This window comes from Sinohyriopsis cumingii, unplaced genomic scaffold (assembly GCF_028554795.1).
Source record: "Sinohyriopsis cumingii isolate HCF-2022 unplaced genomic scaffold, ASM2855479v2 utg001628l, whole genome shotgun sequence".
NCBI lineage: Eukaryota > Metazoa > Mollusca > Bivalvia > Unionida > Unionidae > Sinohyriopsis > Sinohyriopsis cumingii.
The window spans coordinates 68,569-85,772 of record NW_028316029.1 but is presented as its reverse complement, the minus strand read 5'-3'; the positions used below and the strand labels follow the sequence as shown (position 1 = coordinate 85,772).

General features: G+C 34.3%; 1 protein-coding gene across 2 annotated transcripts in view; it reads right to left on the bottom strand.

Annotated features, from left to right (window-relative positions):
- Positions 1-17,204, bottom strand: part of LOC149771853 (tRNA (34-2'-O)-methyltransferase regulator WDR6-like) — a 125,513-nt gene that overhangs the window by 105,889 nt on the left and 2,420 nt on the right. Inside the window, exons 2-8 of one of the 2 annotated variants that reach the window (XM_089948130.1) lie at positions 14,416-14,559; positions 10,647-10,751; positions 7,042-7,196; positions 3,511-3,629; positions 2,310-2,457; positions 1,015-1,242; positions 181-243 (exon numbers count right to left, since the gene is read on the bottom strand). In XM_089948130.1, the coding sequence (XP_089804256.1) occupies positions 181-243; positions 1,015-1,242; positions 2,310-2,457; positions 3,511-3,629; positions 7,042-7,196; positions 10,647-10,751; positions 14,416-14,485 (888 nt within the window). In that variant the 5' untranslated portion in view covers positions 14,486-14,559. The remainder of the gene's footprint in view (positions 1-180; positions 244-1,014; positions 1,243-2,309; positions 2,458-3,510; positions 3,630-7,041; positions 7,197-10,646; positions 10,752-14,415; positions 14,560-17,204) is intronic. The other variant, XM_089948131.1, reaches the window with a different exon arrangement.

Below are 17,204 nucleotides of genomic sequence, written 5' to 3'. Positions count from 1 at the left end.
AATTTATTGACACGTGTTATGCAGTATGAAGGAATGCAGTATAGAGAAATACCGAATGATTCTGACAATCTGAAGGTAATGGATATAAAATGAGTACATAATAAATACAAATCTATATCAAACGATAAAATAGACAGAAATGCTGCTCTATCTCATAGAGAGATTTTCAAGAAAACTCACCTTGTGTCCTTTAAACTTCTTAATCATTTCACCATTGTAATTCCAAATACAACAAGCTGCATCCTGACAAATAAAACAACTTGTTAAACTGTAATTTAGTTTTGTACTGGATTATTTTAATGGTGAAGAATTTTCCTCCTAAGTTAAACTATCTAGCTGAAGCATACTGAATTTGTTGTAATACTTTTGAATGGTACAGCTCTAATTTGACAAGACTGTTGTTATTTGTAAGTCCATAAAAAAAAACTCAATAATCAAAATCTGCTCTTATAATCAGAAAAATAAGGTACCTAACTGCATGGTACAGTGTCAATATTTTGGTCTGAAGATCTTAACAAGTTTGAAACTTGCTAGAATAAAGAATAAAATATTTTGCTTAGTTTATAAGACGGCATATCTTCCAAAAAACAGACTTGCCCTAACACTGCAGACAGAACAGACTTGCCCTAAACATGGCTGATAAAAGCAGACTTGCCCTAAACCATGCTAACAGAAGCAGACTTGCCCTAAACATTGCTGATAGAAATAGACTTGCCCTAAATGTTGTTGACAGAAACAGACTTGCCCTAAACATTGCTGATTGAAACATAATTGCCCTAAACATTGCTGATAGAAATAGACTTGCCCTAAATGTTGTTGACAGAAACAGACTTGCCCTAAACACTGCTGATTGAAACATAATTGCCCTAAATATTGCTGATAGAATTAGACTTGCACTAAACACTGCTGACACATTTTATCTAAAGTGATAATCTTTATATAAAGTAGCACTATTTTCTAAAATCTTAGAATATGAAAAGTTCATAACACAATGACTTCAGGCAAAGCAAGCACCTCTCCAATACTGATGATCTTGTCTGACAGAAGCTTGACATCCCAGACTCTGGCAAAATGACCATACATGACATGTAGCAGGGAACTCTGGACCAAATGCCAGGCACTGAGGGAGAGGGCATCACTTCCTGTGGGGAAATGAAGCTGGTATAGTCTGATACTTCTGTCATCTGACACAGAGCAAATTCTCTTTGACTTTGGGCAATAGTCAATAGAGAAGATGACACCCTGAAATAAATGTACAAAATGAGAAAGGAATTACTGCTTAAAAAAAGAGTAAGCTAATATGAAGAGGATTTCTCTGAAGACTGAGGTTGATAAAACTGTTATGTACACAGCCAACGTCTTTTTATGCAACACAATTCATTAAGTTAGATGGCATTAAAAGGTTATATGCCTCTTAATGTCCTGTAATATTGAAAAGATACTCTCCATGACTGCTATGAAGACCATACATAATAACTAATTTTCAATAAAGTTTCTCCCTCACAAAACACTGAAAAAGAAAATATCATAATGGTGGCGCTCTACAGTTTCGTATTTTGCATAGGGTTAGAATTTTAAAGAAAAAGAATTTCCCCAGCTTTCCTCACTGGTTATACTGTCTATTTAAAAAAGACCATGAATATTTTGGGTATAGTTTTAAGAATCTTTAATTCCCTTTATTTTGGTGTATGATTGATGGGTGTAATATGGGTTATAGAGTATACAGCTTGGCCTTACTCCAGATGTGCACCTTTCAGAAAAGTGCTAGCACCAATTAGTCATTTTCACTTCCTGAACTTCAGAGGTAAATTGTATATAAAAGAGCCAAAAACTTTATTTTACGTTTTATATATCTGGTAATTCATTCATTCCACTTTCAGAAGCTAGTATTGTCAAGTCTGGCAAAATTCATTTTCCCTATTTGAATAGCTGCTACAAAGTGTACTTTAGACTAATTCAGGCTGATTTTTTTTAGCACAAGGAAGCAGTCATTTCAATTAGCAGTATGCTTAGATCATGTACAATTTCAAAAAGTACAAATCCAAAGAAATATCATCCACATTACATTAATGTAGCATAAAGGTATGCCAACATTCTCTCCACAGTGCATGTTTTAAATGCAAACAACTTCACCTTACACAGGTCACTCTCTCAAAAGTACATAATAACTGGTGAGTGCCCCCAATAATTCAATATTAGCATGAAATTACCACCTACCAATGAAAATCAGGCCAAAGGAATTTGGACTATATTCAAACCTTTTAACTTTACAATAGTCTCACTGATGAAAGCATTCTTTTAAAATTTACCTGGTGACCAGCAAGTCTCTGGAACACTTCACAAGTGGCTGTCTCACTTGAACGACCATGTGGAGACCAGATAACAACTTGGTTGAATACTGTTCCAGCTGCAAGGACAAGGTTATCCCAGGAATTTGTCAGAAATTTGGCACAATATCTGCCACAGTTAAGGATCTCATTAACCAGCATTCAGGTGATGACTACAATTGCTGGCCACATTTGATTAATTGTGTAATCATCACTGTACAAGTTGATTTATTGTGTAATCACAACTGTACAAGTTGATTTATTGTGTAATCACCACTGTACAAGTAGCCACAACCATGGCAATGAGCATTTTAACATGTAGACGGTTTTCACTACAATTGATTGCCCTAAATTCATATTAATGGAGAAGAATATGGAAAAATACAAGAAGCAGTTTATTTCAGGTTCAATGACAACAATAAAACATTCTTTTTCTAACCTTTAAGTTGTTGATAGAAATTACATACATAAACAAATTAGTAAGTAAAATATTTACCAGAATTAAACATTACTTTAATCTGGTAATTCATTTTATGACGGAGTATATGGAAATAAGGATTCTCCATGCATCAAGGATCTTAATGGAAAAGATTATCTCTGTCTGTTTTGTTTTTGTTGTTTTGTTTCTTTGTTTAATGCCGTTTTTTCAGTGCAAGATAGGCTATACATGGCAGCCAGTATACATGGTGGAGAAAGAACCTGGGAAAGCCTCAGTAAAGACCACTGACCCAAGGCAAGCTTCTGGCAGGCTTTTTCACATATCCACTTTGGCCAAGTCCAAGATTTGAACCCACACAGACTGAGGTGAGATGGCAGTGATCAATAAAGGTAAACATTTTAGACCACTCTGTCACCCAGGGCCTTTACTTCAAGTTTTGATTCTTTCTTGAAATACAAAAATTTCTTTCTTCAGATTAACTCATATTTTGTGACATCGTGTTATAGATCATACAAAAAGTTGGCAACAGACATGACTCCATTTATAATAAACTCAGATTTAGCTATTTTTCTGATGCTGCATGGATACATTAATTTAAATTATTTTTATTAGTTCAATAAGTTTTCCATTTTTAGTATTAAATTTTGTGTTTAAGGAACAAATTTGCTGATTCTTTATGGTTTATTATAAGCAAGTTCAACTGTAGTAGTTGTAAAAAATTTAACCACCATTCAATAAGGATACAGTATACACTTTTCCTCACAGTGAAATTTCTGTAGCGATGAACCACTGTTAAGGTCCCATTGTAGAACGACATTATGACCAAGCGCTAATGCCAAACACTGTAACCCAGCAGCAGACCTCTGTAATGATATACCATGAAGTTTGTTATTATAATGGTGGAGAAACTTTAGCTATTTAACAATCTCAGATGGAGAAAATAAAGCCTGTCAAAATATTTAACATTTCCTGAAACTCTTCAAATAGTCATCTATTTCACTGAATCAGATTGATTTAGTAGTCTCTGTTCTAAGCATGTATGATCCAATACAACATAGACTACTGAAACATCCAAAATAAATGTTTCTTTTGACTCTACCTCAATAGCGTGTTGTGTACTCAAGAGTATTTCAATGTACAGTAAAAATATCATTTTTGCTAGGGATTGAAAATAAAAACCTCCTTTTCTCATTAATCACAAAATACATTAAAAAGACAGCTGTATGGTACTGGCTAGACAGGAATATTAAAAACGACAGCTGTATGGTACTGGCTAGACAGGAATATTTAAAAAGACAGCTGTATGGTACTGGCAAGACAGGAAAAAGCATGTAAGCAAGAAGGGTAAACAAACATGTACCATATATATACTTGCTTATAAGTTGAGTCCAACTGCAAACAAAACAGACCTTGATCTACCACTGTATAATGTACCAGCAGACTTGGGTCTATACTGTTTGTTCTACTGATCACTATTAACAAATTGCACAGACCCAGATCTGGCAGCATATTATGTGATGGCAGTTCTGGGTCTGTGCAGTTTGCAGTTGGACTCAAATTATAAGCAGGACTATACTATATCTCTTTATAATGAAAACTTGCAATACATACATATTCTAGGGACTGTCTTTTATATCAATTTAGTTTATATGCTACTTTGAGCTTTCATGATTTTCTTTTTGGAAACTTGCATGCTGTGCAACTACACTGCTGTCAATAGTAACAGATTAGGTCACCTTTTCCAACATGCCTAAAAGCAGGTGTGGTGAGGGAGAGGTCAGTTTTTTTCATAAAAAATCTTTATCCTCTTTTCCAATGTGATTATTGATATTAAACAACTGTTAATGTATATTTAATTATGATGCTTTTAGTCTATATCTAAATAGGTCTATTTCAGGTCAAATGTGTAAACAGGTAGGTAGGCATGCAAATGCAAATAATCTCGTGAATTCCAGATACCTCCCAAAGACATCTCCTGGACACACAGGTACATTACATAATTAATTTACAGTCATTCCTACAACTTAACAACATTACATGCAGCATGATCAATAGAAATTGTATTTAATGTACAAGTAAAGAAGACAAATCTATAATCAACATTTGTATTTGAAACTAAGTATGAATTATTGATAGATCTATCAGCAGTTTATTTAATCTGATTAAAAGATGAAAAGATATACAGTGTGAACCCGCTATAACACGGTAGTTGGAAGCCATAAAACCCGACCACGTTATATACCGAACCGTGTTATATGCAACCTAGTCAGTTAGCTGAAGAAAATGTACCACCACCCCAACAAACAAAAAAATTGTGTGGGTAATAAATGCGGGGGGTAAAATACGTGCTTCGTCTGCACAGTTACCATCTTGAATTGATGCATATTAAATGAGAAATACACCTGTAGTGAAAACAGAAGACATAATAATATGATAGTTTACTTTATTTAGAGAACCATGAATTGGTACATATATGTGAATCCTGTTTACATATAAATGTCTAATGTACAGCATGAATAGAGTATCAAGACTGTACTCACCTGCGAACCTCATCATATACATTGAATTCACAATACAAGTGATTCCATCAAAAATATGCACACACAGCTTTAAAATATTCATTAATTTTGTAACAGGTCATATTGGTCTGAATTCAGTGGTAAAACACAGCACAATCACGTAACAAATGACGAAGCACATTTACTTTAAAGTACGTTCCAAGTCGGTAAAAGTTAGTTTGCGTTTTAAGCCGCTGTTAGCATAAACCTTTTCCCTACAAAAAGGAAACTTTCACAGCACAGTTAACGTGTTCCAGTCACGTTGGAAAATGCAAAAATCGATCAAAATTCCATCACTTTTATTTAAGTTCGATGCTGACTTCCTTTGAAGAAAAGTTCTTTGCTGTTATTGAAAGATTGCAGTTGGCTTTCTTTGATGAATGCTGCATGCACTATTGAAGTCACCGCTAAAGGACAGCTTTGGATAACTAAACGAATGCCCATTTCTTATTGTAGAGGCAACATCAAATAATTGTATTGCATGATTGAGACTGGTATTTTTTTCCATTTGCTGAGCACGTTTTCATAACAGTTGGTGCTTCAAAGGTAATCTGTTTCCTTTGAAATTTCAGCAAACTATTTTATCTGGGTACATTTTTAAAAAGGAATTGGCCATCGTTTAGACTATTCTAGTTACTGTCCCTCAATGCCTACTGAATAAATCAATAAGTAAGATTATTTTTTTTTACATTTGTGGTAGCAGTGTGATGCTGCCTTCCATGCATGCGTCTGAAAATTAACAAAGGGTCAACGGACGATAGAGACGCATGTGTTCTGATGACAGGGATTATTACAGAAAACGTGAGCGTTCTGAAAAATTTAATTCTGAGTGAAACGAAGAGGAATTTTACTTGCCGTCCACATACAAATGTCAGTCTTTGTAAATATATTAATTACTAGCGAGCGGCCAAAAATACGATGAAAGATAGATTACGACACCATGCCTCGTCCGGTTGATCTCGGTTACCAGAAATGTCAACAACAAAAAATCGGATATTTCCCAACATACAGAACTCGTGCTAGATGTCAAGATAAGTGGATTATAATATAACAATGCACTGTTTAGATGGTTTGTCAGTATGGACAAAGAATTTGTTTATGTAACAATTGATAAATTTCAGTGCATTTTATATCCAGTTTGCGGCTTCCTTCTGCACTCCAAACGAATGGTTGTATATAAAAGTTTAAACAGCTAACAATGTTGCCAACAAATAAAAAAGCCACATGGTATGTTTTGCAGCCAATAAGGAAAAACAATCCAAGTTTGCAACATTGGTGAAGACCTACGCGATCCCAGAATAAACATTTTATGCATTTTTTCTTCTTCTTATTTTTAAGAAGAAAGAAGAAGAAAAAAATACTTTTCGTGTACTAGAAAAATACATATAAAATTTCAGGAGCCAAGCCACAATCGTCTTGCATTATTCATACGCGATCTCTTCCCGAAAATGATAAGCAACTTTTTGCGGTTTTTTTCATACTTAAGATTTTTTTAAATTTTTTTTTGCACAAGAAAATTACATGCATATGAAATTTTGGGAGAAATGCCATGACCGCGTTATATCTGAATTTGCGTTATAATGGAGCGCGCTATAGCGGGGTCACACTGTACCTTTAAAAATAGAAAATACTGGGAAGCAAAGAACTGAAGATGTTTCCAAGTCTTTCTTAGTTCAAATCCAGTTACTTCCCTTAGAGCTTTTTGAGTTAGTAATACCTGTAGCCAAGTAACATCCCAGATCCAATCTTCTACCTCTGTCGGGTCTGACTTGATCTCCGGGGCATCATTACCATGGTGAAGGCCAACAATGACAAAACTTTTCTGTCCAAACACACATAATGTGTTCTCAGCTCTTCCCCAAACACATTCATCTACAAAGATTACAACCATTGAAATAATATAAACTGTTTTAGTTGTGAATTCCTATCTGCTAATAATTCAAATATTTAATACTGTCATCCAAGTAGTTATCATAATTAATTAAATAAAAGGATGTAATACAATATAAAACAAAACATCTAGCCAATGTTATTCCAAGAGAAACAACCCATCTCCAAAAAGCAAATCAGATATGTTCAAATATGGAGTTAAAAACAGATGCTCTGTTAATGTATATATTCTGACAGCCTTTGGGATGCTGATATGTATGACATCAGAGTCAGTAATCTCCCCAATGTACATGTATGCTAGTGGAATGAGTGGGAACAATGCAGATATGTTTTTCCAAAATGCCAACTTTAATACTGTGTTGCCTGCTGCAATTGTAAGAAAAAAAGTGTGAAGGAATCAAAGGTACACTTTGTTCCTTTCCTGAGAGATAAAAAAGTTAAAGCAATATGAATACATAAAATAAGAAGAACCAACTTGCTTTTTACTGATAGAGAATTCAGAGACAGCCTTGATCTTAACTTCTAGAGGTTTAACTTTACCATGTCCCATGATATTCCACAAAATGTAACAAAAACACAGCAAAACTTGCTTTTACTTAAATTAATTTTCAAAACAGCATCAGTGAGTCTACCAAAGAATTTCTGAATGATTTGTTTTTGGTACATTTCAGAATTTCCCAGTTTGAGAAAGATTTGGAGATAATGGGATAACTTGGAAACAAAAATCCAACACTGAAGGAAACTACTATCATTTCCATATCTGATTCAAATTCAAATGACATCAGCTTGAAGTGCATCAATAAATCAAATTATCACAATCATGCAAGGAACATCTATAAAAGTGTCAAAAACAGCATGTAAAAATAACAATAAATAGATAAACATACCATTCATGATGTATTTGGGATATAAATAAATATAATACTCATAGTATTTGCGATATAAAGTGGATATTTTCTTTTCCTATGCTAATACCAGATATATTTTATTGTGTGGTACCAAAAACATAAGTGGCAAAGCCATGAGCTAAAATATATAGTTTTTGGTACCACAATATGAAATATATCTCATATTAACATAATGAAAAGAAAACTTTCTTTTTATAATATACCAAACTTGCTCCAGAATCAAAATTTAGAAGATTAAACTCACTCTTCGCCACAAAACTGTAACCAAGTAACCCCCATTTCTTAAATTCACCACACCTTCATCAGCTAATCATATAAATATACTTAAGAAAGTGGTAGGACTGGGTTGACCTAATCTAAATTCCACTTTGGTCATTTTTGTATGCTATTTTACCCCATATGAAAACAACGCAAGTTCGATTCAGTAAGGCATCACAGTTGATTTGTCATTTTTGCCAAGGAAGTAAGGGGATATAAATTCAGAGAGACGTGAACAGCATCAGGTCAAAATTCTTTATCAAAGATTGATTTCCATATCTGTAATGTAAAGCAGTTTCTATGTATCTGTTCTAGCTCATAAAGGACTCATTTTTGTTGCTACAGGTACAATTACTATGGGAACACACAAACATGCATCACATGGCATGATGTGAAATCTTATAGTTTCACATGTGAAAATATATTAAAGGATATATTTGTAATGTGAAAATACAGGAATGAACAAAAATATATAAATTTTATTATGCCAAAAAGTCTCTGTATGTCACACTTAAGTATATAATAAAAATAGATAAATGTGTGCAGTTCTTGATGTAATTTTGATAGTGAATGAGTAAACACACAATAGTTGCAAAACATTTCCCAAAATAATTTTCAAGTTTGGAATACATTAGATTTCTGATATGATTTTAAAAAGTTTTAGAAACTATTCTTCCTTTAAAAGCTCTGTTTTCTAAAAAAATAAAGATATTAACTGAATATCAGGGTTAAAAAGAATATTTTAGTACAGTTGTTTTATTTGCCAACTCACATACAGGGATGCAATTTTCACTCTCTCTCTCTCTTTTTTTCTCTCTCTCTCTCACATACATGATGTACATATATAGAGAGAGAGAGAGAGAGAGAGAGAGAGAGAGAGAGAGAGAGAGAGCGAGACACACAAAGAGAGAAAGAGAGTCAGTGAGGAAGAGAGTGATGGGGAAGAGAGACAAAGAAAGTCAGACAATGTGGATGTTTTGAGATTTTGTAAGGCATACTGCCAACCTTTCATCGAAATATTTGCCCAATACAGGTGAGTCCTAAGTTTACTTGGAAAATATTTATTCTCAATAAAATTTGTGCAGAATCCTTTTTTCATCTTGAATACCTTTCTTAAATAAGAAAATCATATTAATAATTAAATCTACTGGTTTGCATTTATCGATAGCAGCTATATCAATACCTATGAAAATTTACAATCAAACTTATTGGATCATTATAAATATGGAAAACTGTTTCCCAAATTAAGGCACAACATTTATTAAAATAATTTACATTGTATGATACACCACTTTATTTTCAATTTTATTTCTATTGTCCTTTAAAAAGATCACATAAATTAAATATACATTCCTTTACATAGCAAAACTCTATTGTCTGAATCATGTATACATGAACTATGGTATTTCTGGTAGATAGCAAGAAAGTTTCTAAGCAGTGATCTAGGGACTATATTCATGGAGTGGGCGGGAGAGGATGGAGCCTGGGACCAGTGTTAAATCTGTCATTTCATGCCAAGTAAGCATAAATATGGTCTTAGGGTGGGGATCTCAATAACTTTAGAGTCACTGGCCCATAGGCTTAGTCGCTAGGGTAAGAAATGAATCCCTAAAACAGTATTTCATAGTAGTGTCAAAATATACTTTTTACCAGAAAATTAAAGACACTGGTTGCATTCTGCAGGTGGTCACTGATGATGGTGGATTTATATAGCAAAATTGATCCATGCATGATGATTGAGGTCATAAATGACAGGTAGCTGCTCATAGCAGAGGTCACTCAATACTAGTTTTACTGTATAAGCTTACATAGCAAGTCTGATAAAAAGATGTTCAGAAATATGGCCTCTGCAGGATTCAAAGCTCAATTCAATCCAATACAAGATCAACTCATTAATGAGCATGGCTCATGCTCACAATCGAACTCATTTATGATCAACTCAGTAATGAGCATGGCTCATGCTCACAATCAAACTCATTTATGATCAACTCATTAATGAGCATGGCTCATGCTCACAATCGAACTCATCTGTGACTTTATGATACTACTTTACATAGCTGTCTCATCAAAAGATGTTCAGAAATATGGTATCAATCGAATTCATCCAAGATTGTTAGCAATAAATGTATTTATCAAGTCTGACCAAATTCAGATTAGAAATGAAATCCTTATTGTTTTTACAAAGATCAAGACCATAGTGTGAGACCCTTGCGTGCATGTTAAATTTCAATAATGTACAGATCATATCATATACAGGAAAACTAACCAGGTTTCTGTCTGATACCATGTACATTTCTGCAGGGTAGTACCTCTCTTGAACTGGTACAGGTCTGCAAATCAATTTTATAAAGGTACAACCTGGAACCTATGCCTGAAAATAGAAAACTTTCAATATAATAATCAACCCATTTAAAGATCTACTTGCAGCTCTGTGTAATTTGGGTAAAGCTGTAAACTCAAGGAGATTAATTACAGCATCCTGATAGTATCCATAATTCACGAATGATACAATCATTATTTTATAGTATATTTTACATCTGTCTTAAGATTAAATGGACTATATGAATATTACTTAACTTGAAAAATATATGCTTAAAAGAAATAATCTGGAACTGGATTAATCTGTCAAAATAACTGTCAATCTTGTTAGAAGTCTCATCAAAACTCTTTTCGATTCCAACCAACTGGACATCATAAGGAATCTTTCAGGAAAACCCCCATGTTTATATGACTGTTGATTCTGGAGGAATCTTTCAGGAAAACCCCCATGCTTATATGACCCTTCATTCAGGAGGAATCTTTCAGGAAAACCCCATGCTTTTATGACCCTTGATTCAGGAGGAATCTTTCAGGAAAACCCCCATGCTTATATGACCGTTGATTCTGGAGGAATCTTTCAGGAAAACCCCCATGCTTATATGACCTTCATTCAGGAAGAATCTTCAGGAAAAAAAACATGCTTATATGACCTTTCATTCAGGAGGAATTGTTCAGGAAAAACCCCATGCTTTTATGACCCTTCATTCAGGAGGAATCGTTCAGGAAAAACACCATGCTTTTATGACCCTTCATTCAGGAGGAATAGTGATAACAAGATTTTCAAGATGGCAGGCATATTGGATGTCTGAATTGCCATTAGGATCATCTAGACATGATGGCAGGCATATTGAATGTCTGAATCGCACCATTAGGATCATCTAGACATCATAAAAAGTTGTTTTGTAAAACAAAAACATGCTGATAATACCATCCATTCATTAGTAGCTAGTGCTCAAAGAAAATTGTTTTTAGACACAGGCCCCAGGCTGGTGACTTACACAGAATTAATAGCCCCCCCCCCCCTTTTCTCTTTTTCGCTGGCAAGCTTTACAGTGTAAAACTCTGTCAACCAAGAGTTCTGAAATTATTTTGTTGGGCTTTACTGACAGCAAATTGCTTTCTAAATCAGCTTCAAAACTGAATTACACTTGAACACTATTCCGAGAAATGAAATGATCATGCTTTGCATTCTATATGTGCAGTGAAAACCAACTTTAAAGAAACACTGCCACTGTTCACAAACTTGTCAAAAATATAATACATATGGCTTAAACATTCTCATTCAAGGCAATGATATGTAAGAACTTTGTTCTTGTACATGTATTTTGGATCTCAATGATTACCTGTAATGGGTTGTTCCACTTACTCATCCTACCTAAGCAAATTAGCACAATGGGCTCACCCACTGCAGCCTTCAAACGATTCTCACAAGCTATTGTCAGTAAGTTAAGTAATATGTGAAATGGTGGTTTATACCTGACCTTTGCATTTAATTACCGCTATTTAAACTGCCCAAGGGATAGTTTTACATCAATTCCAAATATGACCGTTTACCTTTAATACATGCTACATGTAATGGGGATATACTGAAAGTGGTCTTGTTTTTCAATTTCTTTCTTTCCTTTCTTTTTCTTGAAGATTATTGAAAATTGTATTTTCTCAAAACAAGATCATGTCAAGGGGTTTGGGAGTACAACATTGTATTTTTAGCATTACATGCCATGCTTCAATTTCAGATCTTAATTTCATGTAGGACGGTGTTGATCTGATTTAGATTCCCTCATGTTACAGCAGGCATGTCAACATCTTGAAAATACATTTACACATTTCATCAGCACCATCAAAGTTTCCTCAGGAAAATTAAATTTTTGTTCAACAAGCCCAATGGGCACCTCAATTAGAATACAGGATGGGCCCAATCTAAAATTAGAGGATCCCTGGGCATCATGTTATCAGGTTCTTATTAGCACTGGTAGTGATAATATTCTCAAGATGGCCATTTAAGATGGATGCCATGGTGGCCAAACTGAATATCAGATCAGCACCATTTCATATAAGACCAACTAAACCTCACCAGAAGTCATCGGGCAAAAATCCCAAGGCAATATGACTTTCTGTTCAGAAGGAGTAGGGACAACACGGTTTCCAAGATGGCAGCTGTAGTGGCCATACTGGACATCATACTGACCCCATTTTTATTTAGGACAAACTAATCATCTTAAGAAGTCTTTCAGTGAAAACCCCATGTTGCTATGACAACATCCAATTAGGTGGATTTTAAAGATTGTCACTATTGTGGCCATATTGTGTAAAGGATTGACACAATTTTCATTCAGGACAAATAGTTTTCTGTTAAAACCCCATGTTAGTACAACTTTCCATTCTGGAGTAGTAATAACAAAATTCTCAAGATGGCCACAGTGGCAGGCATATTGGACATTGTAGCAGCCCCATTTTTATTCAGGACCAGCTAGACATCATAAATGCATGTCAAGTTTTTAGATTAGCGTAACAATCATTTTGTCTTAAATTTAAGCACAAAGTGCACATCATACTGAAACTAAGCAAATTTATTAAAATAAATAATAGTCAACTCAATTAATTTTCTTGTGCTATTTTCTTAATCTCTCAAAAAATAATTTAACATACTTTTAACATACTTTTCAAGATCATTTTTTCCCCCAGCTAGAAATAATGAAATGTGCTGCATGTTGTGCAGTACACAAAGCTTTCTCTCTTTTCACTACATTTCAAACATTTGAATTCATTTAACCAAGTACTATTGAAATTGCAAACATATTTCATTTTTTTGAATGGTATATTTTCTTTTGAATCTGGTAGTATACATTTCAACATGGCATCAAAATTATTATATTTCCAAATAGATCAAGGACTGTTTTAAACTTGTTGGGTTGCCTGCAAGCTGTTTTATATGATGCATTACATATTGAAATATTGATAAGTAAAACAACTTATGCATGTACAATAACTGAATCAGAGAGTGTTATGACCCATGATTTAATAGGTTGTTAGGTCGATAACTGCTTGATTGACAGATTATGATAGGCATAAAAGTCTACTAAATGTTGTTTAAGCTGAAATATCTGTGCTTGGCAGATGCTGCTTAGCAGGAAATATCTATACTTGGCAGATCTTTTATTTCCAGGAGTTTCTGTCGGCAAATCAGTAGATCAAAAGATTGGGTCTGAAATAAAAAAAACTAACCCAAGAGACTTGGTATGTATAATCATAAGTAAGAAGTCTTTTCATGAAAACAACATGTTGACATGACCATGTGGATTAGTCATCACAAGATTAACAAGATGGCAGTGATATTGGATCTCCAAGTGGTGCCATTTTCATTTAGGACCAACATGACCATGAGATAAATGTGTGTGTAAAGTTTTACGAAAATTTTCCAAGTAGTTTTTGAGAAGCAGCAATAACAAAATTGTGCTAACTGATTGAAGGTTCATGGACAAAAGACAACAGACCATCACATAAGCTCTTCCTGTCTATGGACCTGAAACATGCAGACAAAAAATATCCTAAAAATATTGATTGTAATCAAAGTATTTACACAAATTTAAATAGCGAGAAATTATTAAAAGTGCTGTCCCATCAAACTGTGATATTAACAATTCTACAATGTTCAATTCTATTAACTTTTTAAACCTGTTGGGGATAACTGAATTTAAAGTTGAATAAACATTTACCAGCTAGAACTTCATTATCAGAAACGATGTGCAGAGCTGTCACGGGACCGGTGTGGAAGACAGAGGTCATAATGTCTTCTCTTTGGATATTTAACCTAAACTCAGAATTGCTGGCATCTTTCCATCATCCTCTTTGCTAGATGGCTATGAAAAGGATAAAAATGTAAACAAGTGTATGGTAAACCATTTAATGCTAGGAATGCTAACAATGCAAATAATAAAAAATGAAATATTTTGTCATCAGCAATCATAAGAACCACTAAATTCTGAAAATAGGTGCTCACAGTGTATGGATACAAAAGGCAGCAACTAGAGGGAATTATAAATGATGGGGACATAGGTATTTCAAAAACACTTGAATTATACATAACCCACACTCATGACACATATGAACTTCAACAATATCAAAGTAATGTCTGGTATAAAAAATAAAGTAGCACATACTCCAAAGCTGGACAAATTTTTATAAAAGTCAGCTAACCTTGGGGAAAGCTGACAGGAAAAATGAACTTCTTGTTGTAATTAATGAAATACAAAAAAAAATTATAGTTTTGACCTTTACCAGAACTCCAAGGTCATTTAGATCTTATATTTCAAACTACTTCACAATAGTCAGATCTTAACCAATGAAATTACTGCAAGATGTGTTTTAGTGAGAGAAAAAAAATACCCATGTCAATGCTATCATTCATGCAAGATGTGTTTTAGTGAGAAAAAAGCAACCCATATCAATGCTGTCATTCATGTAAGATGTGTTTCAGTGAAGAAAAAAAAACCATGTCAATGCTATCATTCATGCAAGATGTATTTTAGTGAAAAACCCACCCACCCCCATGTCAATGCTATCATTCATGCAAGATGTGTTTTAGTGAAACCCCTCCATGTCAATGCTATCATTCATGCAAACCCCTCCATGTCAATGCTATCATTCATGCAAACACCCCCATGTCAATGCTATCATTCATGCAAGATGTGTTTTAGTGAAAAACCCACCCACCCCCATGTCAATGCTATCATTCATGCAAACCCTTCCATGTCAATGCTATCATTCATGCAAGATGTGTTTTAGTGACCCCCCCTCCTTGTCACTGCTATTAGTCATACAAGATGTATTTTAGTGAAAAAACCCATCCACTCCATGTCACTGCTATCATTCATGCAAACCTCTCCATGTCAATGCTATCATTCATGCAAACCCCTCCATGTCAATGCTATCATTCATGCAAGATTTATTTTAGTGAAACCCCTCCATGTCAATGCTATCATTCATGCAAAGGAGAAGTAATAACATGATTTTCAAGATGGCTGCTACGTTGGAGGTCAATGAGCCCCATTTTCATTCAGTAACACGATTTTCAAGAGGGTCATGATGAAACCATGCTGGAAGTAAACAAACTACACTTCAGTTCAAAACCAGCCACATAATTATAGTATTTTAACGAAAAACCATGTCTATAAGAACATTCCCTCAGCCGAAATACCATATATTTTCAGGAGGCATGTCAAGGCAGCTATTTTAGATGTCCGATCAGGTCTATTTTACTAAACTAAAAACTATATATTGCATGCAACAAGGTTTTGTTTTTAAAATGTTGGTATGCCCAGTCATTCTGAAGCAGCTTTTTTTTACAACATTTTTCAAATTTTGTGAGGTCACAATTACATAATTTTCATTTTGGACCAACTTACTTCATATCACACAATGTCAATATGACTATTCCTTGAAGAGGAGATGCAACAAGAAGATTTTCATGTTGGTCACCATTTATTTCCACCCTTTATATTAAGGACCAGTCAGATATCTTATTTCTCAGTATCATCTACAGATACAACTATTAGAAGGTAGCTGATTGATACTCAGCTACTATATAATAAAAAATCCTGCTTGTTATGAATGCTGGAGAAGGACATACAAAGATTTTAAAGATTGTCATGAATTTGGATTTGTATTATTCATAAGTCTTCCTGGATGTGCTAAGGGGCAATATTTTCATTTAAAACTATTGTAAGCACCCACTATGTTTCTCCAAGTAAGCAAGCAAAGGCACAGGTCATCTATTTATTCTCTGCTTTTCTTTTGTTTGCTTGTATTTCTTAGTTTTTTTTGTTGTTGGTAATGTTTATTGCTGTTGTTTTTCTATACATGTACTTGGTATTCCAATACTACAAAATATATTATGGTAAGTCACATCAGTCAAGTCATTCGTGCATCTAATGGTTCCTTCACACATCCCCAGGTTAGAGCGTCCGCCTCGGATGTGGGAGGTCATGGGTTCGATCCCCCCACTGAGTCATACCAAAGACTTACAAAAATGGTGCTAACAGCTGCCTCACTTGGCGCTAAGCATTAAGAGGTTAGTGTTAGGACTGGTCGACCTGGTGTCAGAATAATGTGACTGAGTGGGACACCATGCTACACGCCAGACATCACTATAAAACTGTCACTGCAGACATCATAGTGATATGACTGAAAAATTGTTAAATCTACATTAAAAATCCAAATCATACACACACACATACATCCCCAGTTAATTCTTCCTATATATCAATTTAAGGAGGCAATAATACTGTACAGGAGTAATTTCCATGTCGATGCTATTACATCATAACTACAAGGTATATTTATAGTAAAAGTCATACAGGTCATGTTGGCGCAATTACAAAAATTAAATTAAATTGTAATTTAACTGAAATAGGTTCCTTCATTTCACTGGATAAATCAAGAATATTCATAATTTCACATACTCAGTGCAAAAATATCTTAAGAGTTCAAAATTTTTGGTAATATC